The sequence below is a fragment of the Sceloporus undulatus genome, chromosome 3 (assembly GCF_019175285.1).
Source record: "Sceloporus undulatus isolate JIND9_A2432 ecotype Alabama chromosome 3, SceUnd_v1.1, whole genome shotgun sequence".
NCBI classification, from domain to species: Eukaryota; Metazoa; Chordata; class Lepidosauria; order Squamata; family Phrynosomatidae; genus Sceloporus; species Sceloporus undulatus.
Window position 1 is genome coordinate 267,345,865 of NC_056524.1, and position 26,674 is coordinate 267,372,538.

Here is a 26,674-nt window from a genome sequence, read left to right on the forward strand (position 1 = left end):
GCCTGAATTATGTTGTTAGTCCTATGTAAAGTAGCTTCATTGAATCAATGGTATTTACCTATTGACTTACCAATGAATAATTCATTGAATGGGTCTATTCTAGTTGGGACTAACCAACAGGATTCCAGTCCATCCATCCATCCATCCATCCATCCACCCACCCTTCCTTCCTTCCTTTCTCCCAAAATTGGAACTCAAGGCAGCTTACAATTAAAAAACAAAACAAGAAACATACAGCTAAAACATACCAAAAAAGTGAACATTAAAATGGTTCCAAACTACCAACAATATTAAAATGATATAGAATGACACTTAAAATGAAAAATATATCAAAAGGAATCAAAGTAGTCCACTCTGGGAACAATGCAGCACCCTCAGCCTGTTCTTTAAAAACTTGCCATTTTAAAAGTCTGCTGGAATCAAAATAAAAAGGCCCTTGACTGGCAATGGAAGGACAGTAAAAGCAGTTGGACATTATTATCTGATGTTGCACATCCACATTCAGCCCAAGGTTGTAGCAGCAGAGTTTATTTTCTTTTTAATTTATATCCTATCTTTCTCCTGAATGGTCTCAGACATGGATAAAAAGAAGCTGCATGGATCAAGGTAAATAATGGACATGTCTGAACCAGCTTGGTGTAGTGTTTTGAGTATTGGACTAGAACTCCGGGGGCGGGGGGGGGCAGCGGCAGATTTTGAACCCATACCTGGCCATGGAATACCAATGGGTGACCTTGGTCAAGTCACACACTCTCAGCTCCAGAGGAAAGCAGTGGCAAACCTCCTCTGAATACATTGTAAGAGCCCATGTGGTGTAGTAGTTTGAAGGCTGGCCTAGGAGACCAGGGTATGAATCCTCTGGGCAGGTCCTGTCCCAAAAGGTCAGTGAATCCACTCCACATTTTAACCCAAATGTTAAAAGTGCTGGCCAAGCTCCTGAACTTGGTGGTATAATCTTCAGCATCATGTATGGCCCCTTACCATCTGCTAGGGATGTTCTCAGAGACTGGCTCTTTAGTCCTTTCATAATAATAATATTTAATTATATCCCACCTTTCTTCTAATATAGGGGACAGGTTTGTCTCTCCTTGTCTCTCTGATTGTCTGTGTTTGAAAAGGGGGCTGGTATGAACATATTTCTGAGAGCCAATGTGGGTATAAAGGTTTGGGTGTTGGACTAGGACTCTGTCTAGAGACTAGGGTTTGAATCTGCACTTGGCCATGGAAACCCACTGGGTGACCTCTGGCAAGCCCCATTCTCTCAGCCTCAGAAGGAGGCTAAGATACACCCTCTCTGAGTAAATCATATCAAGAAAATATGATAGTCTCTCTTAGGTTGCCATAAGTAGGAAACAACTTGAAAGCAAACAACAACAGCAATGGCAACAGTATACAAAGGGATCTTGATGCACCTTTGGGACTAACTGTGCAAAAGACATAGTAGCAGGAGCTTTTATAGACTTGGTTTACTTCCTCAGATGCATGGAGTGAACTGGTGCCCAGGAAGGACCTTTAGAGTCTGTATGAATACCCATTGAAATGCAAAACTTGTGGATCTAGTGGTGAGGTGACAAGTTCACTTTTAATTTCCATGAGGGACAAAAGCGGGAGGAAGGAAAGATGTTGCCTAAGGCCAGGGTGGATAGATGACCATATGATGGTTGGAAGAACGTTTGGAAAATACTCTGTACCAGCTGGGGAACCTCAAAGCAAATGTAACAACAAGTTCCCTTACATATTTGATGGTCCTTTTATGACCATTTTGGTTGTCCTTTTCTGTATAGCTCTTTGCTTGTGCCATCAATGTTCCCATTGATTCCCTGGGATTGCAGAAACAGCCCCTGTGCATTATTCCTCATGGCACAAGGGGACAAGAAGCAGAGGCACATGGGCAGGTACACCATCAGTTGCACAATGTTGGTATTTAGCAGAAGGTGCCACAGCAGAACCACTGTTTAGATTTACACTGTGCAAGCATGATTTAGAATCTCAGCCAAAGTTTCCAGTGAGTCAGATGTATGTCAAAAAAACCTCCAAGGCACAGAGTGGAATGCTGTTAAGAAGAGTGTGAGTTTATTATTAAACAGTGGGAAATGGCTTTAGTGATTTCATCATTTTGCCTCTCTCAAACATCTTTAGGAGAATCATATTACATCCCCCTTATCAGAGGCAAAGCAGAGGAGGAACACATAAATGCATGCTTTTCTTTTATTCATGGTGCTTCTTCCTCAGCATTTGAGGCAGGCAGTGTCTTCTGATTGAGTTTAAATATGTTTATCTTCCCCTGTTTTTGGTTGGTTGGTTGGTTGGCTTCCGTAGAGGAGTGCTCAAGGGCAGTGGTGGCTGGTAGCTCCTGTGTCAATGGATATGCTCCAGATTTTTGCCTAAACATATAAGAAGCTACCCAAGGTCCAAAACTCAACACCCAAATAGGTCTGGTACCTTGGATCAGACTAAAATATGACATGAATTGATTTCCCAGGTGAAAATTACTACTCCCTATGGCAGGGGTAGGCAACCTTTTTGAGCCGGGGGCCGGGTTGCTGTCCCTCAGACAACTGGGGGGCCAAAGCCAAAAAATAAATAATTAAATAATTTTTAAAAAATTTAAATAAATAAATAAACCGGGACAAATGTAGGACAAAATTTTCAAATGGTGGACACTTTTTTTTTTAAAAGTGGAGGACACGTGAAAAAATTTGCTGATTTTTAAAAATTTTTTAAATATAAATGCATGTTTCTGAGACTTCTATAGACAATTGCCCCTGCGCGCGAGAGGCCAAAGGCCCCGGCGGCAATCGGCAGCAGGACTGGGCTGGGGCTGGTCCCAAGGCCTCGCCGGGCCGCATCTGGCCCGCGGGCTGCAGGTTGCCTACCCCTGCCCTATGGGGACAGGGTGGGGGGCAGGAGACTAAACGCAAATTCCTTTGGACTTCTCAAATGTAAGAATCCTCAAATCCAAGGCCAGAATTTTGTTTGCCTTATCCGACAATCCCCTAAAGCCTGTAGAAATGCTTGTCAGGTGACATATCCATTTCCCACCTTAACTGAAGTCAAATGCAGAGGAAACTCAGTGAGTTTAGGAGAGAGCTGAGCCTAGTTCCAAAACCTCCCACCCACTCTGAGACACCCAGGAGTGCTTAAACACTATACATTTTAATTACCCAGCTCCCTGCATGAAGGGTCTGCCTTGCAGATGATGGAATATTAATGAAACATAAAGTATGGGTCTCATTTCTGCTTAATAAGCATCCTTGACAATGTGGAAGATGGAGGAGAATCTGAGCTGTTCTCACAGTGGCTAAACCTATGAGCCTTTGGATGGGTTGGGTGTGAACAATGTTAGCGTGGAAGCCACCTTTTATCCATTCATGGCATCAGCCATCAGTTTTCAAAGAGAGGAGCATGGAAATATAGTGTCCAGATTGATGGAAGTAATAGTACCATTCTATTCTGCTTTGGTGAGACCTCATCTGGAATCCTCTGTTCAGTTCTGGACACCACAGTTCAGGAGGGATATTGAGAAGCTAAAGTATTTCCAGAGGAGGGCAACCAAAATGATGGAAGGTCTGGAAACCACTAACGTCTGTGTGAAGTAACTTAGGAAGCCCTGTGTATGTTTAGAAGGTTAAGAGGGGACATGATAGCCATGTTTAAATATTTGAAGGTGTGTCATATTGAGGATGGAGCAAGCTTGTTTTCTGCAGCTCCAGAGAAAACCTGAAGCAACAGATTCAAGCTAGAGAAAAAGAGATTCCACTTAAAGATTAGGAAGAACTTCCTGACAGAAGACACTGCCTGGGAAAGTAGTGGAGTCTCCTTCTTTGGCTATTTTTGGCCATCTGTCACAGGGATGGCTTTGATTGTGTCTTCCTGCATGGCAGAAAGGTTGGGCTGGATGGCTCTAGATTCTGTGCTTCTAAGTACCTGGTGGATGCAGTCTCAGTGGAACAAATCACCCTGGGTTTGGAGGTGCTTTCCACAGTGCTGAACCTTAACAGCCTAAAGGATCCAGCACTTTGGAAACACTTGTCAAGCCTGGATTAAACCCATGGGTGGATTGACTGGCATCGGTTCCACCAACCACTGCTGGGGGAGAAGCAGCCCCACAGATAAAGATATATAGAAAGACAGAAAGACAATTATTCTTTCCTGGCATCTCTAAAGGAAATCAGAGGCAATACATTTAATACCTGAATGGATGTTATATAGAAAATAGGGATAGAAAGGAGTATTTGAACATGGCCAAGAAACATGTTTTTCTAGTGCTGAGAAACTCTGAATAGAGGAATCCTGGACTGATTATAATCTTCACCATTCAGGACCTATTCTGCACAAAATTCGCATGTGGTTTTACACAGAAAATAGTATTTTCTGTGGAGGAAACACTATTTTCTGCACAGAAAATATATCTTTCTACATAGAAATACTTATTTTCTGTGCAGAAAGGTTTTCTGTTCAAATCCACCATGTGTGAAATTTGTGCAGAATAAGTCTCCAGTTGCAGCAGTTTCTGTACAGGAACAGCTTGTTCTGTGTAGAAATATTACTTCCAGTGCGGCAAATGCTATTTTCTGTGTGACACAACCAGGTGCAAATTTTGCACAGACTTAAGTCATGAATTGTGAATAGACTTCAAACACTGTGTGGTTTTCTAAGACTTTCTTACATCAAGAACAAAATTGGTAAAATTAGTTTATGTTTCCTTTGAGAAAAAACCCAATGAAGAATGACTTCCTAGTAGACGATGGAGTGAGCTTGTTTTCTGCTGCTCAAGAGACCAGAACACAAACCTCCTTCTTTGGAGGTTTTTAAACAGAGACTGGATGGCCATATGTTAGGGGTGTTTTGATTGTGTATTCCTGCATGGCAGAATGGGGTTGGACTGGATGGCCCTTCCAACTCTATGATTCTATGAAGAGGTCCAAATGGACTTGGGAAAACCTCTGAATGAAATCACCCATGATTACAAAAAGCGACCCTCCTTGGGACAGGCCACATATCCAATGAGACCTCATTGATTCCATGATTCTTAGGTAGAATCCCCTGTTGACCCAAAACTCCAGTTGATAACACCTGGGAGATTTGTTTGTTGTTAATTGGCTTTGAGTTGATCTTGACTCATGGAGAACCTTTGCATGAGACATCTCCAAGACTCTCTATCCTCCACATCTGCTCTGCTTGTTGTTGTTGTTAGCTGCCTTTGAGTCAACCTCAACCTATGGTGACTGTGAGTGAGATGTCTTCAAGATCCACTATCTTCTACCTCTCTGCTCAGGCCCTGCAGGCCCAAGCCTATGACCTCCTTAACAGAGTCCATCCATCTGGCACGCAGTCTTCCTTTCTATTTCCTTTTAGTTCTCCAGCATTATTGCCTTTTCTAGTGAGTGGTGCATTCTTCAGATGTGTCCAAAGTACAATAACCTCAGTTTGATCATATTGAAAGATAGAATCGTGTTGGTCTGGGGAGTCAGTATGTAGAGAGATCTTGAGACTAATAGTTTGATCATCTTGACTTCCAGTGAGATTTCAGGCTGTTCAAGAAACCATTTGTTTGTCTGTTTGGCTGTCCATGGGATCCTCAGTCCTCTTTTCCAGCACCACATCTCAAATGAATTTTCTTCTTATCCACTTTCTTCACTGCCCAGTTCTCACATCCATCCATGGTGATGGGGAAGACAGTGGTTTGGATGATCCTCACGTTAGTATTCAGCTGTATATCTTTCCACTTTAGGATGTTGTCCAGTTCTTTCATCCCTGTCCTTCCCAAGCCTAGTCTTTTTCTGATTTCTTGACTGCAGTGTCCATTCCTATCAACATTTGATCCAAGCTATGGGAACCCATTGGCTATTTCACTTTTCTCATTATCTAGCATGAGTTCTTGTGGGTCTTCCATGGTCATTTTTAAAATTGTCTTAATATTCAGAATTAACCCTGCCTTTCTGCTCTGTCTTAACCCTTTTCTGTAATCGCTCCAGGTCCTTGTTGCAACCAATACTAACACTTATTAATATTGTTATTACCATTATTATCATTATTATGGTGATGTTTATGAGGATCAATAGTCTGTGTGATGTTGTGGTTTGAGTGTTGGACTGGGACTCTGGAGATAGGAGCTGCATCTACACTGGAGAGATAACCCGGTTTGGCACCACTTTATCTGCTCTGGATCAAGGCTATGGAATTCTGGAAGCTGGAGTTTGTTGTGGTCCCAGAGCAGAGCAGAGCAGAGTTTAAGGAAGGAAGGCCCCACAACAAACTCCAACTCCCAGAATTCCATAGCCTTGAGCCAGGGCAGTTAAAGTGGTGCCAAACCAGGTTATCTCTCCACTGTGGATGCAGCCCTGGGTACAAATCTCAGTTCAGCTGTGGAAATTCACTGGGTGATCCTAGGCAGGTCTCACTCTCTCAGCCTCAGAGGAAGTCAAGGGCAAACCCCCTCTGAACAATCCTTGCAAGGAAACCCTGTGATAGGTTTCTCTTGGGGTCGCCATAAGTCAGAAATGGTTTGAAGGCACACAACAGCAACAACAACCCACCCAGAGACCTTTGGCAATGCCACCCCCTTTGGGCAGGCTGACCAGATACATCCTACTTTCCCAGGACATGAGCCTTCTGTCCAGGGGGAATTCCCAGATGCCCTCCATTTTGGACTTGACTAAGAAGCAGGAGCTTACATTTGTATGAGCTTTTCTGTGATGATGCCCTACACTTCTCTGGACTGTCCTCCATTTCGCGGTGCCTTCTTCCCTGAAGGGGATCCCGTGGGTAATGGGGAGGGGGGAATTTGGGGTTTCCCCCACCTGTCTTTCTGCACATGCTCAGAGGAGGCGTTTGCTGGGATTTTCCCCCTGCAAAACCAAAAAAAGGGGTTTTTTTTGGGGGGGGTGTTGTGGAGGAAAAGCCAGCCGTGCTCCTCTCCCGCAGTGCCTCCGCCTGGGTCTCCCCTCGCCTCCGTCCCTGCCGCCGCCGCCGCCTCTCATCCGAAGCCCGGGTCACGTAGGATTGCGTAGAAGCCCCAGGCAGCAGCAGCAGCAGCAGGAGGAGGAAGGCTGCCATCCTCCCAGCCCCGCCGCTGGTCCCTGGCCGCCTCCTCCGGATTGGAACCCAAGGCCCCCCTCTGCCTTTGCTCCAAAGGGATTCCCTACTCTTTGGCCAAGCCCAGCCAGAGCCCAGCAGGAAGGAGGAGGAGGAGGAGGAGGAGGGGCTAGCCTCCTCCCTCACACTGGAACCCAAGACCCCCGCTGCCTTGGCCCTGCAAATCCGGAGCCCAGCGAGGAGGGCGGCAGCCCAGCGGGGCTTCGTTCGGCTTCGTCTTCCGGCCAGAGAGCCGCTTGCTCCTTCGGACCCCCGGGAAGGAAGGAAGGCACTGATCGGGGCCACCACCGGAGCCAAAGGAAGGAAGGGAGGAAAGGAGGGATCCCGGCAAGCAAGCAAGAGAAGACAGGGGCAGTTCAGGGCCACCACAGGACTCAAAGAAAGGAAGGAAGGGAGGGAGGAAAGTCAAAAGAAAGAGAGAAAACGAGAAAAGGCAGATCGGGGCCAGCACCAGAGGCGAAGGAAGGAGGGAGGCCGGCAAGCAAGCAAGAGAGAAGGAAGGGGCACTTCGGGGCCACCACAGGACTCCAAGGAAGGAAGGCAAGAAGAGAAGAAAAAAGAAAAGGAAGGAAGGAAGGAAAGAAAAGGTGTTAGATCGGGGACTCCGCCGGAAGGAAAGAAAAAAGGAAGGCAGGAAGGCAGGGGCCTCCAGGCGCAGAGGATGGCTGCCGGGGGGCGGCGCAGCTGAGGCGTCGGCGTCGGGAGGATGAGGCGCGGGGGCCACCGCTGTCCAGCCACTGCAGCCTCCGCAGCCTCCTCCTTGGCCGGAGCCTCCTGCTGCTCCTCCTCCTGCTGCTGCTGCTGCTGCTCTTGGTCGGGGGTCAAGGCGCGGGAGCGGCAGCCTCGTGGTCTCCGGAGGCGCTGCCGCTGTCGAGGGCGGGGGCCGGGCGCCTGAGAGCCGGGGCCAGAGCGCCTTCTCCGTCCGCCAGAAGCCCGGAGCCAGGCGGCGGCGCTGCTCCCAGGAAGAGGAGGCCGGGCGGGGCTGCTGAGGAGGGGCCCCCAGCCTCTTGCCGCTGCCTCGCTCGCCTGTCTGGGCCGGGCGCCGGGGAAGAAGGGCCGGGCCGGCGTCTGCGGAGGAGCCAGGCGCCGGGAGACCTCGGCGGGCGCCCTGCCCTCCTCCCCCCGGCCTGAGGCCCGAGGGCTGGGGGGAGGCGGCGCGGGGCCTTGGCCATGGGGCCCGAGGGGGTCCGGGGGCCATGAGGGCGCGGAGGCGGCGGCGGAGGCGGAGGAGGAGGCGGCGGAGGGCTAGCGGCGGAGGAGGGGGCCATGGCGGCGGCCATCGCCAGCTCGCTGATCCGCCAGAAGCGCCAGGCCCGCGAGTCCAACAGCGACCGCGTGTCCGCCTCCAAGCGCCGCTCCAGCCCCAGCAAAGACGGGCGCTCCCTCTGCGAGAGGCACGTCCTCGGCGTCTTCAGCAAGGTCCGCTTCTGCAGCGGAAGGAAGAGGCACGTCCGGCGGAGGCCAGGTCAGCGGAGGAGGAGGAGGAGGAGGGAGGGAGGGAGAGAGAGAGGGAGCATGGGTCAGTCCGGTGGCGGTTTCCTCCTGGCCCTTCTCCGCCCAGTGCTCCACAGCTGGTAGCCTGGGGGTAGATTGCTTCCAGACATGGAGGCTCTATTCTCAGCCCTGGGACTGGCAGGATTTTCTTATCCCCCTCTTGATGGTTGCAGCCCTTTGCAGCTGAGGAGGGATGAGGAGAGGCCTCTGAGCATGCACAGATCTCTGGGTTAGCAGGGGTAGTCCAGGGACTGGGCCGTTCTCCTTTTCTCTCCTGGAAATCTCCATACAGATGTTCCACCGATAGTTCCGCGGGGTAGACTGCTCCCAGACATGGAGGTTCCATATATCAGCCAGGGCTATCTGGCAGACTTTTCCTACCTCTCCCCTCATTTCCAGGCAGCCCCGTGGTTGCATTGCAGCCCTTTGTGGCTGTTAATGGGATGATAGACTGCTTCTAAACTTGGAAGTTCAGGGCCAGCTGGCAGACTTTGCTCCCTCTCCCTTCCTCCTCTCCGGAAAACCTTCTGGGGGCAGCAACCCTGGCTATTGGTTGCTAGACTATTTATCTATTTATCAATGTCTACCAGCAGAGATCCTTTCCCTTGCCTCCCCTCCTAACTGCTAGAAAGCCCCACAGATTCCATGCCTCTTGCTATTCCCATCCCTGCCCTCTGCAGCTGATAACTGGGGGATAGACTGCCCTTCAACCCGGAGGCTCTGCTTATCATTCAGGCCTGGCATTTTTCTTCTCCCTGAGTTTGCGCCTTGGGCTTCAGAACAGCCCCATGTTCAGGCCAAGATATGGCCGCTTAACCCAGTGCTGCACCCAAATGCTTCCTGGATCGAGGCATCATATCAAGTGGGGTACCTCTGAGGCTGCTTCTTGTCCCCACAGTTGTGGGTATTCAGAGGTATCGTGCCGCTAAACACGGAGGCTCTGTGTGCTAGCTGCCCACATGAGCCGTGGATCTGTTCCCCTATGACATGCTGATGTTTTATTACTAAAACACATCCTCTGCCTCTGAGCATGTGAAGATTTCCACTGGGAAACTGCACCAGCCCCAGCCTCTGTTGTTAGAAAGGTTGTGGCTTGGGAAGAGCTTTGTTTTCTGAGCCAAGCCGAAAAGAAGAGTTTGCAGCCTCCCCCCTTATTCCAGTGTAACTGTTACACCAGAGCCCTTCTCAGCACTTTACTCTCAGGTGGGTTGAGGGTGCTTGGGGAATGGATACACCCAGGTTAAAGATTTCCTAGCTGTGCTGTTCTTTCAAAATGTTTGGATCAGGGCCCATCCCCAAAATCAAATGTCCAAATGCAGCTTGCACTTAGTTGTGGGTTTGGGGCTTTGTTGTTGTTCTCTGTTGAATGCAAGTCAAGTGGTAAAGCCAGAGCGATGTGTAATGCAAAACCAGCCATGATTTTGACCCTGGAACTTAGTGTCAGGACACCAAATTCCAGCATTACAGAGCTTCGGCAAGGCCTTTGGGACACCTTTAAAAATGCTTCTGCCTTCCTTTTCTCTCTCCCTGCAAGACAATATATCTGAATAAGGTGGGGGCTTTCAAAGTTGCATGGCTCAAATCTAAGGAGGACTTATTTTAGCCACAATAATCTACTATCCAGCAGCGTAGTGCAACAGTCGAGACGCTGGGTAGTTCTGGTTGGTGATGTTCACCGTAGCCTACTGCAAGGCTATTCTATGGAATAAGTGTGCATCCAGGGTGACTAGACGCCCTCATTTTCCAGGACCTGCCCTCCATTTCAACCTTCTGTCCAGGAGAAATTCCAAAATGTCCTCCATTTTGAGCATACATTTATATTTCTAGCAGTGTTTTAACCTTTGAATTGGCAATGTCCTATGTTGGACAGGATTGTACAGTTGGTAGGGAAGTCGGTGAAGGCACACGGCAACAGCAAAAACAACAGGGAGGGGAAATGACTTACAGGCACACAACAACAACACAGGGAGGTGAGAGGATAAAAATGGCCTACTGAACAGAGGTGGTGTTTCTTGGGAGTAAGGGTTTTTTCTCAGTTCAGAGTACAGCTGAAGAAACTGACTCACTTTGTGGCCTTGGGCAAGTCCCTCATTGATCTTGTTCTCCATCTGTAAAATGGGTGTGCTTTTTACAAGAAGGTGGTTAAATCCATCCATGCACCATTCTGAGAAGCTGGTAGCATAAAACATGCAGTGATGTGTGTCCACCAGTGGAATGAATACTGTCAGTGGAACAGTTTCTTGGGATGTAGCGGAGAAAGCGAGGTAGAAGTGCACTTGTATGCTGTTGGGTGTTGCCCACTGCAATCTTAAAAAGGGTGGTGTGGACTGATGTCATATCATGTTGGTAGCTATTCTCATTGTTCATTTTGTTGATATTCTTATGGATATCAATAGTATAATATAGCATTCCATATCTGCAAGGATCTCAGGGTGGCATACAATAAAATCGATTTAGATAGTATAAAATATTAAGAATCACTGAAACAGATGAAAAGTCTTTGAACGTAGACTTTAATTAGTTTGAGCAAGGTGCTTAAAATCAGTTAAAAGCCATTTAAGATAACTGAAAACCATGGATATGGGCAGATTCAGTTGAAATCATTTGGGTTTGTTAATAACTCCAGTTCTCTGCTTGGGATCCCAGGTCTCCTTCTTTGGAGGTTTTTAAGCAGAGTCTGGGTGGTCATCTGTCACAAGGAGTGCTTGGATGGTGTTTTCCTTCATGGCAGAATGGGGTGGGAGTAAATGGCCCTTCAGCTATAGGATTCCTATGATTCTATGATCCCAATAAAGATAATTCATGCCCGGAGGCCTGTAAGAAAACCTGGGAAGACTCCCCCGCCTCTGCTTTTTTTGGTGCAGTTGTGCAAAATTTTCCAGATCTGTCCTCCTACCTAATACCTGTTTAATTTTGAGATTGCATTCATTCCTAGCAAGTGCTCTTCTGTGAAGTTGAAAGATTTCATGGCCAGCATCCATAGTTTTTTGTGGGTTTTTTGGGCTACGTGGCCATGTTTTAGAAGAGTTTGTTTCTGACCTTTCGCCAGCATCTGTGGCTGGCGAAACGTCAGAAACAAACACTTCTAGAACATGGTCACGTAACCCGAAAAACCCACAAAAAACTATAAGTGCCCTTTTCTTTTTGCTGGTTTTACACAGTGTGGTTACAAAGAATTAATTCCTGCCCAAATGGGCTTTGAGAGGAGCAAAAATGCTTCTCTTGCAACTGCCACATTTCTGAGAACAAAGATTTGGGGCAGGCATGCTAAGGAAGCAGTAGCTGACCCCTGGGAAGCAGTCTTGAGGACACCCCACTCTAAGAACCTCTCTTGGCTGAGAATCTATGCCATGCTTTTGTGGTGTAAATGTACATCTGTGTAGTTGCACAATAGTGTGCTGCACCACCCATCTGCTGAATATTGACCTTGCACAAGCGGTAGAGCCATGGAGAGTAAGGCAAAAGTGCTGTCTCTGCAACCTTAGTACATCAAATGGGATGTTGACAGCATGGATAGAGAGCTGAGCTGTTGTTGTTGTGTGCCTTCAAGTCATTTCTGATTTATAGTGACTCTAACGCAAACCTGTCATGGGGTTTCTTGGCAAGTTCCTTCAGAGGAAGTTTGCCTTGGCCATCCTTTGGGGCTGAGAGAATGTGACTTGCCTAAGGTCACCCAGTGGGTTTTCATGGCCAAGCTTGGATTTGAACCCTAGTCTCCAGAGTCATAGTCCAATGCTCAAACCACTACACCATGCTGGCTCTCATGGAGAGTTAGGCACCACCCAAGAATTTGCAACTGCATAGCTGGAGTCTTGTTAGTTAAATTTAACTAAAGTTGAGCCGTTCATTCAGTGGTTGAATGGTGAGTCAACATAATGGTAGGTCTGGTGGATTAAGTGGTACTACGTGGCCACAGCTAAGGACTTAGGAAATAGTTGTGTGTGAGTGTTTGTGCATGTGCTTTCTAGCTGCCTGTCAATTTAATTCCTAGGGTTTTTTAAGGCAAGGAATCCTTTTTCTTCCTCTGAAATATAGCCTACAGCACTACATGTTTGTTGGTGGTCTCCCATTCCAGTATTAATTAGGGTTAACCCAGCTTAGCTTCGAAGATCAGACAGGGATGTTGTGCCATTAGGAACATTTGTACTGTGGTTATTATTATTATTATTATTTCTTCTTACCTGCCTCTCCCATGGCTCAAGGCAGGGAACAGCAACAGACCAACATATTTGCATCAGTTAAGAACACAACATCAGTTAAAAATACATCAGTCTTAAAGAAAAAAACAAGACACATATTATTAAAACAATCTATGTTTAAAATGAATTGTTTTAAAATTTACAGTTTTAAAAAGTCATCTGGGCAGGACTTCCAGAAGAGATCAGTCTTCAATGCTGTTTTAAATTTGGACAGCATATATTCAGTTGTCGAATGTCTTCCGGCAGGTCATTCCAGTCTAGGGGCAGCTGTAGAAAACATCCTCTGGCCAACTCCTGGCTGACTGGAGTAAATGTCCTCCAGAGAACCTGGGTGTAGGGGCTGGCATATACGGGAGGAGGCGATCTGGAACCAAACCATGTAGGAATTTAAAAGTCAACCTTCCTCTGAGCAAATCGTGCTGAGAAAATCCTGTGTTGTTTCTGCTCAAGGTTGCTGTAAGTCACAAACAACTTGGAACACAAGAACAAAAGAACAAGAGCTCTCTAAGGTTCCATCTACACCAGTGATACACAAATGTTAGTCCTCCAGGTGTTTTGGACTTTAGGTTCCAGAAGCCCCAGGCAGCTTAGACAACAGTCAAGAATTCTGGGAACTGAAATCCAAAACATCTGGAAGACCAAAGTTTGGGAACCATTGATTTACACGGTAGAAATAATGTAGTTTCACACCACTTTAACTGCCACGGCTTCATCCAACAGAATCCAGGGATTTGTAGTTTAGTGAAACACCAGCGCTCTTTGGGCAGAGAAGGAGAAAGACCTTCTAAAGCTACAAATCCCAGGATTCCATAGGATGGTCTTGTTGTTGTTGCTGTTGTTGTTGTTGTGTGCCTTCAAGTCATTTCCAACTTATGGCCACCTTAAAGCAAACCTATCGTGGGGTTTTCTTGTCATGTTTCTTCAGAGGGGGTTTGCCACTGCCATCCTCAGAGGCTGGGAGAGTGTGACTTGCCCAAGGTCACCCAGTGCATTTTCGTGGCTGAGTGGGCATTCAACCCTGGTCTCCAGAGTCATCACATGATGCTCCTACCATGACACCATGCTGGATGGAGCTAGACCACTTAAAGTGGTGTCAAATTCCAGTTTGTCTACAGTATACCCTTAAGCCTAAATAGATTCAGCACCACGGAGAGCTCTTTTCAAGCTTGCTAAAGCTTGCATTGGATTCAATGCCTGGCTGACAAGGGAACCATCCACCACCATTGGACAAAGCTTAAGGATTTTTTGTGGGTATTTCGGGCTGTGTGGCCATGTTCTAGAAGAGTTTCTTCCTGGCGTTTCTCTGAAGATGTCAGCCACAGATGCTGGAGAAACGTCAGGAAGAAATTCTTCTAGAACATGGCCACACAGCCCAAAAAACCCTAAAAAACCTATGGATACCGGCCATGAAAGCCTTCAACTTCACAAAGCTTAAGGAGTTGATTACTTAGCACAGGCTTCAGAAATCTCTTTTCTGGACTTTGTGTGTAGCAGCCAGTTCATCTCTGCACTTAAGTCCTATTTTCTTGCTAAATCCAGAGCCACCAGCTCTGGTACTTGAACCCGTCAGCAAGGAGTAGTGAAATAGTTGGGCTGGTTTTAGGAGCTTTCCCTAGTCTTTCCCCTGCCCCACATATTCCTGCTCCATCCACTTGTGTTTGATGCTCCAGATTTCAGATTTTTCAAAGGAACTGCCTGGAGCCAGAAAGCTGTTTCATGTGTCTCCCCCCCCCCCCCCAGATCTCTTGAATACAAGCCAGAACTGTTTAGTGACGCTGGCTAATGTGGTTCATCTGCAACCCCCTGCTCTTGCATTGATAGAGTAGACTTTTTGCTATGCTAGCACCCATTTGCATCTCCTGCTAAGCCGTGGATGTGTGGTTGCACCCATTGAAGCCAACCTGGATAAATTGCTAGGGTTATGCTCATTGCAGCAATGAAGAGTCTCCTCACATGTAGCAGCATGTGGAATCTTTTGCACTCATAGGTGGACCACATTGGCTGTTCCTCAGGAGGAAAGAGGTTCTTAAATAGGTGCATATACACTGCAGCAATAATGCAATTTGGCACCACTTTAACTGCCATGGCTTCATCCTACAGAAACCTGGGGTTTGTCATTTTAAGAGACACCAGCAATCTTAGGCAGAGAAGGGTCAAAGACCTTGTAAAAAGACAAGTCCCAGGATTCCATAAGATGAAGCTGCAGTGCTTAAAGTGATGTTAAGGTGCATTATTTTTACAGTGTAGATGAACCCTAGGTCAAACTCTGGTGCTAAACTTTGTCTTGAACATGCGTTGGCTTAAGAGTCAGAAAAGGGTTTATCCAGAACATTTTGCTGGATCTGCTGCTGCAATTTGGAAGTGACTAAAATGAACTAATTTTTTTAAAATGGTTATTACAGGGCTTAATAATGATTTATTATGTAACTGAAAGACAGCATGTGTCCACTGTGTAGGTGGAATATGAGAACACATTCCCTGCATGTAAACACAAGAGATTTCAATCTTCCATTGTTTCAGATTCTCATGCCAGAATAAAGAATTTCCTATTGTTCCCTATTTTTTCAGTGATTCCCCCCCTACATTTTGAGGCTTCAAATACAAATCCAGTGTATTTTGCTCAAAACGGTGCATTTTGTGCAGAACTCACTGTTTTCTGTACAAGGTATTAAGATTTGGGTTTTATAAAGAGAACCCCAATGGTTTTTGTGAACATATTTTTTGCCAAAAGTCCTCAGATGCAAAAAATAAACAAACAAACACATTCACCCCTCCCAAAAACTGAAACAAACCCCCAAATCCTTGTAGAGGCTGCTCATTTTTTTAGTTGCAAATCCCAGTGTGTTCCAACACCCTTTCTTATCAATGATGAGATTGAATCTTCCCTCACATTTGGCCAAAAACTATTTTGCATGCTGCCAGCCTGGAAGGACCGATTGTGTCTCCTTGGATTGTGTGCTTCACATTTTCTTGCAAGGCTGTGAAACATTTGCTGTGAGATCCTTGGATGGCCACCTTGCAGGGATGTTTTTAGTGGTAGATTCCCATGTGGCAGCGGGTTGGAATAGATGACCCCTGGGACCTTTCCAGCAGTACAAATCTTTAATTCCTAATTGTAATTTCTTACATGCTTCCTGAGAGATGGTTTTTGAGGAGCAAGCATTACTTATGTGTAGGGCTTGCTCCATCCATCCTAAGTGATAGCAGAAGCAATCTGAGGGACGGTGTTATAATTTCAGCTTGAAAAGAGCCACCTCCTGTGTAGATTTTGTGTGTGTATAGAATCCTAGACTTGGAAGAGATCCCCAAAGGCAATCCAGCCCAGCTCCATTCTGCCATGCAAAAAGACACAATCCAAGCCCTTCCCATGACAGATGACCACCCAGCCTTTCTTTAAAGTCCTCCAAAGAAGGAGACTCCATGTGTGTGTATTTGAGGAGTTATACAGTTATATATGTGTGTGTGTGTGTGTGTGTGTGTGTGCATGGGTGTATGAGTTATATAGTTATGGTGCAGCCCTGATCGATGGAAGGGCGGGATATAAATAAAAATTTTATTATTATTTATTATTAGGAAGTAGTGACATGATCTGAGCTCAGAGCAAGGTATTTTTGGACTACTGATCCTAGGATCTGCAGCCAGCATGGTCACAAAACCAGCTTCTCTATGAGCTCTGGAATTACATTTTTAATGCAAATTGAGGGTGATTTAGTGCAGTACATCACTTGGGTTCAAGGAGGATCCTGAGTGCATCTACTCTGTAGAAATAATCCAGTTTGACACCAGTTTAAGTGCTGTAGCTCCATCCTGTGGAATCCTGGAATTTGTAGTTTCACAAGGACTTTAGCCTTTGTTGTCAAAGAGTGCTGGTGCCTTGCCAAAATAGAAATCCTAGGCTTCCATAGCATTGAGCCATTGCAGTTAAAATGGTGTCAAACTCCATTAATTCTATGGTGAAGATTCACCCCTTCTTCCATCCTCTGGTTAATTTGCTGGCAGTGGGAGAGGGGTCGCTCTTTCTTTCTCTCTAAGGCACATAGTTTGGCTTCCTTTGATTTTTTTTAAAAAAATATCTTTATTAAATTATTTTAACATATATGCAAACAATGTTGCTTATGCCCCATTCCCTCCTCCTACTCAAGACAGGGAAACCTGAGTTAGGTTGTGTTCCCCTGAAAGACATTACAAAACAGCATGCAAAAGCTTCCCAACCCAGTCAATTTCCTCTTTTTTGGAGGAGCAAGGATAATGTGAAACACATGTTTCTGGACTTGATGGGTTTGTGAGCACCTCACCCTTTTGGCTGGTGGTAGGCAACTAAGGCTGCATCAGCACTGCAGGATTAATGCAGCTTGACTCTGCTTTAACTGCCTTGGCTCAGTGCTATGAAATCCTGGGATTTGTAGTTTTGTGAGATATTTAGCCTTCTCTCACGGAGTGCTCTGGTGTCACAACAAACTACAAATCCCAGGATTCCACATCATGGAACTATGACAGTTAATGTGGTGCCAAATGTATCAATCCTGTAGTGCAGATGCATCCTGAGATTGAGGTCAGTTTGGGTTAGGGTGAGGGTTTATTTTTCCACAGTAGAAATGTAATTTGCTGTTGAAAATCAGCTGCAAATCACAACATTGGCCATTTCTGAGTTGGGGAAGAATATCTATGCCACATAATGATAGTGCTTCGGTATTGCTTTATTAACCACAATGACTCTATCCTGTGGAATCCTACAATTTGTAATTAGTAGATATATTTAAAATTGTCTGTCAGAGAGCTTCAGTGCTGTAGATCAAGGGAATCTACTAGAGAATCTTGAGTACTAAACTACACATCTCAGGATTGTATGGGACAGAGATAATTTTTAAAAATTCCAACTACAACATTAATTTACAGAAGCTCTTCACTGGAAGAGGTTTTTTTAGACAGTGGAAGAGACTGCTTTATTTGGAGGTCTTTAAGCAGAGCTTATGTGGTCACCTCTAGCTTTTTTACATTGCAATTTATATTGTACTATTGCATTTTTAGTATTATATTCTAATATTGTGCAGTGGTTTAATGCCAGTACTGCAGCCACAAGGTTGTGAGTTCAATCCCAGACAGGGCTCCAAGGTCGATTCGGCCTTCCATCCTTTCGTAAATCTGTAAAATGTGTACCCAGCTTGTGGGGCAATTGGCGTACACATTGTAAACCACTTAGGGAGTGTTGAGTTCACTGATAGGTGGTATAGAAATGTTCTTGCTATTGCTATAATATTTTATATCATTGAAGTAGTAAATACCTGTCCAGAATGCTTTAGCTGGGGATTTCCTGGATTAGCAGCAGGGGTGTGGAATAGATGGCCCTTGGGATCTCTCCCGGTTCTTCTGTTCTGTCATTCTGTAGAGGTTAGCCAACCTCTGACTTCCTAATACAAGGAGAGCAAAGGAACATGGTGGCACATCACTTCAAACTGGTCTGGTGCCTTTTTAAATTCCTGGCTCCTTCTTTCAAGCTCAGAAGTGTCAGCCTTGTAGCCTAGCAAACTTGCCTGGCCCTTTTCCAACATGCAGCGTCACCAGCCAAAACTATTCAAGAATTTCCATGTAGACTCCGAGACAGACTGCATGACAGCTTGGAGCAGGAATCATAGAATCAAAGAGTTGGAAGGGACCCAAGGGGTCATCTAATCCAGCCCCCTGCAGTGAAGAAGTATACACCCCCCAAAAATGGCCATAAAACCTTGGCTTAAGGACCTCCAACAAAAGAGTCCACTGCCTTCTCAGAGATTCCTTTTCAGTCTCAAGTATCTCTGATGGTCAGTAATTTCTTCCTAACATTTAAGTGGAATTTCTCTTCCTTTAGTTAGAATCCATTTAATTCGAATTTGGATTTGAATCCATCTCATTTGAAAGGGGCCACCTAGTCCTTTGCCATGCAGGAACACACAATTAAACCAACCCCTTGCCATGCAGGAATACACAATTAAGGCAGTCCCAAAAGAGGCCCATCCAACCTTTGTTTAAAATGCACTCTTACAGTACAGAAGTTCTTTCTAACATTTAGGTGGAATCTCCTTTCTTTTAATTTGAATCCATTGGTTCTGATCTCTGGAGCAGCAGAAAAGAAGCTCAGTCTACCTTCTGCATGACATACTTTCAAATATTTAATATCATATCACCCCTCCATCTTCTCTCTTCCAAGCTAAAGAATCACTCTTATAGTAAAGTTCTTCCTAATATTCAGGAGGAATCTCTTTTCTTATAATTCAACTCCTTTGGTTCATCTTCTGGTCTTTTGGAGCAGCAGAAACAAAGCTTGTCCCATCTTCTCTGTGACATCTCCCTTTCTGTTTTCTGCTGCGGTTCAGCCATGCTCAGAAAGGGACTCTGGAGGCAGATGTTGCTTAACTTGCCGGCTGTAGACCAGCTGCAGTCGGATTGGATTAGAATTTGGCTCTTCCCCAGGCCAACCTTTATATTTATATTGTAGACACAGTGCTACAGCCTGACACTGAACATCTGTGTTCCACCTTCACCACCCTCCCAATACCAATGCTGCTAAAAATCTTCCTGTTGTACAATGCCAAGAAGGAAAAAAGGGCTGGGAAGGCTTATAAAGACTTTGAGGAAAGGATCTTCACTGTTGCAGGTTTTGTTAATTGAAGTATGACTGTAATGTTAATATATTTTCAACTTAAAACTCTCTTTGGGTCTGGATTTTGACACAAGAGATAGACATATAATGTCTAGCTGGAAGATCAACTGGATTTAGGGTTTGCGTGAATCATTTGCATGGAGGGACAATGCACGGTGCATCAGCGCCCCCCCCCCCAATCTTCCTAGTTTTGCTGCTACAAAAGTGGGCACCAGCAGCCCTTGGTAAATTGCAGAGCACCGTTCTGCATCTGAAGGTCTAGCAGAAAGTGCATGAAGAGGATTGGAAAAGCTGCATCTCTCTGAATCAGTCCAGCAAAACTCCCCATTCAACCCCCCCCCCCCCCCGCAGCCCAGCAAAGCTCTACCCTGCCCCCCCCCCCCCTTTTAAGCCCAACAGTTGGCAAGTTCTAGCATGCTCAACCTCCAACAAAGTGAATTGCAAAATATCTTTCTTTCCTTCTCTTGTTCTTTCTTGTTGACTGAAAGAGGGATGCCCCATGCTTCCACGTCTTCAAGACAACCCTGCTGTGTGGAGATATGGCTTAAAAACAAACTCGGATACTGCAGAATCATTTTTTGAGCTCAGAAATCCATGGCCATTCATGGGATGAATAGCATGGGATTTGCAAGGCTAGAGAAAAGGCATCTGGGGGCCTGGATTAGCTCCAGTAATAGTGTGCACGCGCACACACGCACACACATACAGTTATGCCTATGAGAGCTGTTCAGGGAAGAATGGCATGGAAATTGACTGAAGGATTGGTTGACTGATTTCTGTACCATCCTTCCTAGAACAGCATACCCTGCAACATTTCCCAGACGAAAACCAAGACATGTGGCCAAACAACATCAGAGTGTGGTCAAGATAACAATGAGGAGGCACAGATAAACTAAGAGAGGCTGCAGCAGTTTGCTTTTGCTTGCAAACCCTCTTCTGCTCTTTCTCCTGCTGAGTTAATTGAGTACAAACTCCTTTTGCCTTTGAATTCAGGACCTGAACAGACAGGCCAAAATAAAGCTGCTTCAGATCACTTTGAAAGTATGCTATTTAAATGATGCATGTGTCCTAAGAGGCCAGATGTAGTGTCAAAGCCATGCTCCAGTCCTAACGACTGGAGCACAGCTTTGCTCATCTTCTGGCCTCTTAAGATGCATGTGTCATATAAATAGCATACCTCCAAAGTGACCTGAAGCAGCTTTATTTTGGCCTGTCTGTTCAGGCCTTCAGTTTGCAGCAATGAAAAGAAGCTGAGGATGAAGGGAGAAAGTGGGAGGTGGAGGAGAAAGAAACTAGGACTTTTTAAAAGGAACTGCAAAAGGTGGGACAGCAGGTGATTAATCAGAACTGTCCTTTCCAAACTGAGACAGTCAGAACAGCTTGCACAGCAATTGCTGGTGGCAGCATTTTTGGAGTTGTTGAAATTAAATTAAATTAAATGGCACCTAGAGAAACCTCCAAGGTCACCTAGTGGGTTTCATGGCTGAGTGGGAATTGAACCCTAGCCTCCAGAGTTGTAGTCCAACACTCAAACCACTATACCACACAGGCTCTTGCCTTGGCAATAGGTGATAGTTTGTCCCTCACACACCTGTCTTTGTCTTTTGGTTTAACATATTGATGAGAAGGGGACCTTCCTCCCTGATTTACAAGCGAAATCATGAAATTGCTTAAATGACAGTCCCTTTGTTATAAACATTCAACATGAGTGAAGATTCAAAATGACTTTCTCATAGCAAGTATGTTCCTTGGCATTGCTCAGAGGGGTGAAAGTGGGTCTTTTGGAGCAGGACGTTAGACCCTTTTGGAAAAGGATTACATGATACATTCCAATGTGATTCTAGGCTGCATCAGTGGAAGTAAATTGTCTAGGTCCATGGGTGCAATAGTGCCGCTGCATTCTGCTTTGTTCAGCCCTCACCTGGAATAATACTGTGCCCAGTTCTGGGTACCACAATTCAGAAAGGATGTGAAGAAGCTGTGTGTCCAGAGGAGGTTGCCCAAAATGGTAGAAGGTCTGAAACCACCAAACTCTATGAGGAGCAGCTTGGGGAGGTATCTTTAGGAAGGTATTTTTAACCTGGTGAAGAGAAGGTGATATGATAGCCATGTTTAAATATTTGGAGGGATGTCATATTGAGGATGGAGAATGCTTGTGTCCTGCTGCTCCAGAGACTAGCACATGGAGTAATGGGTTCAAGCTAAAGGAAAAGAGGTTCCATCTCAACATTAGGAAGAACCTCCTGAGGGTAAGAGCTGTTTAACAGTGGAAGGTGCTGCATTGGAGAGTGGTGGAGTCTCTTTTTCTGGAGGTTCTTAAGCAGAAGCTGGATGTCTCTCTGTCACAGGGAATGCTTTGATGGTGTCTTCTTGCATGGTGAATGGGGGTTGGACTGGGTGGCCCTCAAAGCTCTCTTCCAATTCTATGATTCTATTATTCTAAGACTAATGTTGGAAGTCAGGTGAGGAAGCCAAAGGGCTGGCAAAGAAAACACAAAGAGTCCCAGGGCAGTCTAGCTCTGGATCATAGCTTTAAAGCAAATGACAACTCAGCTGTTTTCCCAAAAGGTGTCGGGCTGGTCCAAGATCTGAGTGATGACTGTTAGCTGGATCCAGACCAAATAAATCATTCGAGAAACGTTCTTCTTCCAGAAGGAAATTCCAGCGGCACACGAGCCAACAACATGAGTCTCAGGAACGTCTTTCAAAGGGATGCTTCCCTTGCTGCAAAAACCAGTTTGGTTTGTACCTTGCATTTGCACTCACTGCCGCAGCTGTTGTGTTCCTGCTTGAAAAATGGTTTACATTACCTTGTTGAGTCGGATCTGCACAGCAGAATTAATGCAGTTTGACACTGCTTTAGCCGCTGTAACTCTATCCTTCAGAATCCTGGGATTTGTAGTTTGGTGCGATATTTAGCTTTCTCTGGTGTTACAAATCCCAGGATTCTATAGGATGGAGCCATGGCAGTTAATGTGGTGTCAAACTGCATTATTTGTGTAGTGTAGGTTAAAACTACTCCATAGAAAAACATTGGCTGCACCCTGATGGTCATCATGCAGCATCATGAGCAGCAGGCAGATGGGTTTTGGTGTCCTTGTTAGCATCATGGTCAAACTTTCACAGCTGTCCAGTGACATGAAATAGTTAAGTAGTATAAGTGACCTTACTGCATGCATTTTGCATTACTTTTGCAGGTTTGAGTCTGGGAAAAAATAGGAAGGCTGTGAACAGGCTTGAAAAAGATAGGAAGGCAGTGGATTGTGGTGGAGTCTCCTTCTTCAGAGGTTTTTATACAGAGGTTGGATGGTCATATGTTCAGGCCATATGGCCATATATTCAGGGACCTGTGGTCTGCGAGGGACCTGTGGTCTGGGAGGGAGGTTGGATGACTACCTATTAGCATGGCTTTTAGTTGTGGATTCTGATGGCAGGGGGTTGGATTCAATTGCCCTTGGATCCCTTCCAACTCTGTGTTCAGTCAAAAGAGGTTTTACCTAAAGGTTAGGAAATCTTTAGTTGTGGCTTGTAATGACGGGTTGGAGTAGATGGCCCTTGGAGGACCCTTCCATCGTGTGATTCTTGAAAGCGATTTCCACATAAAAGGCTAGGAAGAACTTCCAGGCACTAAAGCTGCTTGATAGTGGAACGGACTGCCTTGGTAGGCAATGAGGTCTCCTTCTTTGGAGGTCTTTAAACAGAAGATGGATGCCAATTCCCACCTCTCAGGAGGGCTTTGGGTGTGCATCCTGCATGGCAGAGGGGGTTGGATTGAATGGCCTTTGCAGACTCTTCCAACTCCAGGTTTCTATGAATCAATGACCTACAGTTTGGTAGTTTCATTCTGCTCTCCATCTGAAGTTGTCTGCCAAGTCTCTGATGTTTGTCAAACACAGCTTTTAATTCTCTCTTTCTGTTATTGTCATCTCCTCCAGTGGCACACCAGTAACTTCATTCCAGATTATTATTTAGACATTCTGCCAACTGCTGATGACATCTCTGCTGGTAAATGTCTCGTGGACCGGCCTCCGGAACAGATAAGACACATTATAGTGTGAAGCTTTCCTTACAGGGCCAGATGAATGTTATGAAGTGTGGTTGCTGGAAGCAGCTTCCGAGAATGATCCTGGGTGGGTGAGATGGGAGGGGATGGTTTCATGCTGAGCTGACCAACATGATGAATCGGTGCCATGGTTCTCTCTTCAGCTTTGCAGCTGCCACACTACAGCTTAGTGGAAGATGGAAATTGTAACCCTTGTCGCTTAAATCAGGAACCAGAATGGCTGAAACAGTGGGACTTAACACGCCATGTGCATGGTGGGACTGATGAGATCTGGAGAGATGTTCCCTGGACTCATTTCCCTCCCCCCGAAGCATTTTCTGCTTTACTTAATGGACCATGGACAGAACCAAGGACCTGTCACAAGGTACCACCAGAGGATTGTGATTCCACAGATATTCTTTGTGGAAGCCATTTCCTTGATACAACTCAAGCAAGGATTCTTTCTCTCCATAGAAACAGAGAGGCTGGCTCGTGTGGCAATCTGCCACAAATTGATCTCTCCAAAGCTGGGAAAACTTATTTATTTGGGAGATAGAGGGTGCATCTACACTGTAGAAATGATGCACTTTGATCCCACTTTAGGTGCTGTAGCCCTATCAAGTGGCATCCTGGATTTGTAGTTTTACAGAGTTTTCCCTGCAAACGTATAGCGGGGATGGACCTGATAACCTTCCAACTTCAATTCTGTGACTAGGAGTGTGTGGTGCCTCAGCAAACTACAAATCCTATGATTCTGGAGACATGCCAGTTAAAGTGGTGTCCAGCTGCATTATTCTACAGTATAGATGCACCCATTCACCCATATAATATTTACTATATATAAAAAGTTTTGCTACCCAAATAGAAATCATGGAAAAGTAGAGCCTGGTGAAGGAAAGTCCTCCTTGGGTGCATTTTGGAAAAAAGCTTCCAAATGGTCTTTCGGTGGTTCAATGTTTTCTGTTGACTTACTTAACCAAAACTTGTCTGACCTACTTGTTTCTAATTGTTATGTGTAATTTGTTAGTCTATGGGGGAATTGCTGAACTGACCTTCTTTCATGTTATTTCCCATTTCTGTTATGGAATTATTTTTTTTTCTTAAAGAAGTCTCTGTAATGCTCAAGAAATACAGTATCTCTCTCTATAGCATGGGATTCTTTACCATGGATTCAAGACATCCATGGCTAGGAAATATTCTAAAAGATATAAATTCCAGAAAGCAAACTTGATTTTGCCATTTTAGATAGGGACACCATTTCACTATCCATTATATATAATGGGACTTTGAACATCTAGATTTTGTATCCAAAGGGTCTTGGAACCAAACTCAGTAGTACCAAGGCCCACTGTAACTTGGTATAACAGCAATGGTGAATACCTCTGTTTTGATTCACTATTCTCAGTGATTCAGATGGGATTAATCAAGAGAATTTGATTCAGGACCTGTTAGTATGCAGGGATCTATTATACCTTTGAGATGGCCTCCTGGTACACTACACATATCATAACATTGTTAAACACCCAGCATCATGAGGACACTCTTACCAGTTCATCACCACCATTTTTCTGGTTTCCAGCCTGCACAGACCTCCTTCCCAAACACCCTCCACCCTTTTATGGTCATCCACCCACCCTGGCCTTAGACAACATTTTCCTCCTGCCTTTGTCCCTCAATGATCATGGGTAAAACAACTGAACTTTTATCACAGACCCATTTTATCACCAAAGTTTTGCATTCCATGGTTATCATACACTCTGCTTATAAAGGTCTTTCCTGGGCACCAGTTCATTCCATGCATCCACGGAAAGAATGACCAAGTCTACAAAAGCTTCTGCTACAACATTTTTGGCTCATTAATCTCAAATGTGCTCCGAAGTCCCTTTGCCTGCCATACCCACACAGTTTTGCATTTCAAGGTTATTCATTACAGTCTGATTATAAAGGTATTTTCCTGGCCGCCCCCTTCAATCCATCCACCAAAGAGAAGGAGACCAAGTCTTCGAAGCTCTCAAGCTGCTACAAGATCCCTTTGAAACACGAACACAGTTTAAACTGTTCAAAGTGAGTTCATGGCAACCTGCCCTGACATAATCTGATATAGGATTGGACAGAAATACTATAGTAAATGAACTAACCAACAACTTACTTGTATGATGCTGCATTTTTGCTGCTGCAGTTTTTTGCCAAAGTGGATTTAAAATTCTTCTTTTGATTTGATTTTGTTTTCTGATCCAGCCAGGAGCTGTCAGGTGGGGGGGGGTGTATTGATTGATGATTTGGCTAGCCCGCTCGCCACTGCACCACTGAAGCAGAGAGAGGAAACCAGTAGTAATTTGCTTAAATTAACTCTCCCACTGCTTGGTTATTCAGTTGGGAGGGGGTCCTTGTGGAAGCAGACTGTTCCAGAGTTCTCCCCCAACCCAGCTGTCTTCAAACCCAGTTACAGCAGAAATGGGACCCTTCTCCCACCCCACTACAAAACTACTTAGATTCTTAAATGTGAGATTTCACCCACTGTCCTGGCATGGTAGCGTGGCTCCTATGTGAGAGTGTTTGAACCTTAAAGACTAACACAGGGTCACTTGACATAAAGATCTCATTAACTCCAGGCACTTCATCAGATTGAGGGGCCTGGTGTTCAGTGGTTAAATTCAAGTACTGCAGCAAAACACCTGTGAGTTTGAACCCAGGGCCCAGGGTTGACTCAGCCTTTCCATCCTTTCCTAGGTCAGTAAAATAGGTCCCCAGCTTATTGGGGCAAACTGGCAAACACATTGCTAAACCATAGAGAATGCTTAGCTTACTATGTCACAATAGGAGTATAAAGTGTATAGTAAATGCTATGCAACCAAGCAATCTACAAAAATTATGCCAGGTCAAATGTGTTCATAAGTCATATGTTTCTTTTCAAGTCTGAAATATGAGCTCACACTCTCCTTTGCACTTCTATGGAACCAGACACACCTTTTTTGCTTCTGCACATGTGGCCATCCTGTCCACTGCCTGCATCCACACTGCAGAAATAAGCTAGGCTGACACCACTTTAACTGTCATGACTCACATGCTAGGAATTCTGGGATTTATAGTTTTGTGAGAGAGTTAGCCTTTCTGTCAGAAAGGTGCCACAACACACTACCAATCCCAGAATCCTATAGCAATGAGCCATGACATTTCAGTGGTGTCAACCTGGATTATTTCTGC

At 45.3% G+C, this 26,674-nt stretch overlaps 1 protein-coding gene across 3 annotated transcripts in view; it reads left to right on the forward strand.

Moving 5' to 3' along the window:
• The window catches only part of FGF12 (fibroblast growth factor 12), a 294,978-nt gene that overhangs the window by 155,958 nt on the left and 112,346 nt on the right, over window positions 1–26,674 (forward strand). The window contains exon 1 of one of the 3 annotated variants that reach the window (XM_042460902.1): window positions 8,330–8,563. The exons of the other annotated variants lie outside the window; for them this stretch is intronic. Within the exon in view, the coding sequence (XP_042316836.1) occupies window positions 8,365–8,563 (199 nt within the window). The 5' untranslated portion in view covers window positions 8,330–8,364. Of the gene's footprint in view, window positions 1–8,329; window positions 8,564–26,674 lie in introns of those variants that run through there. 3 annotated transcript variants of the gene reach the window in all.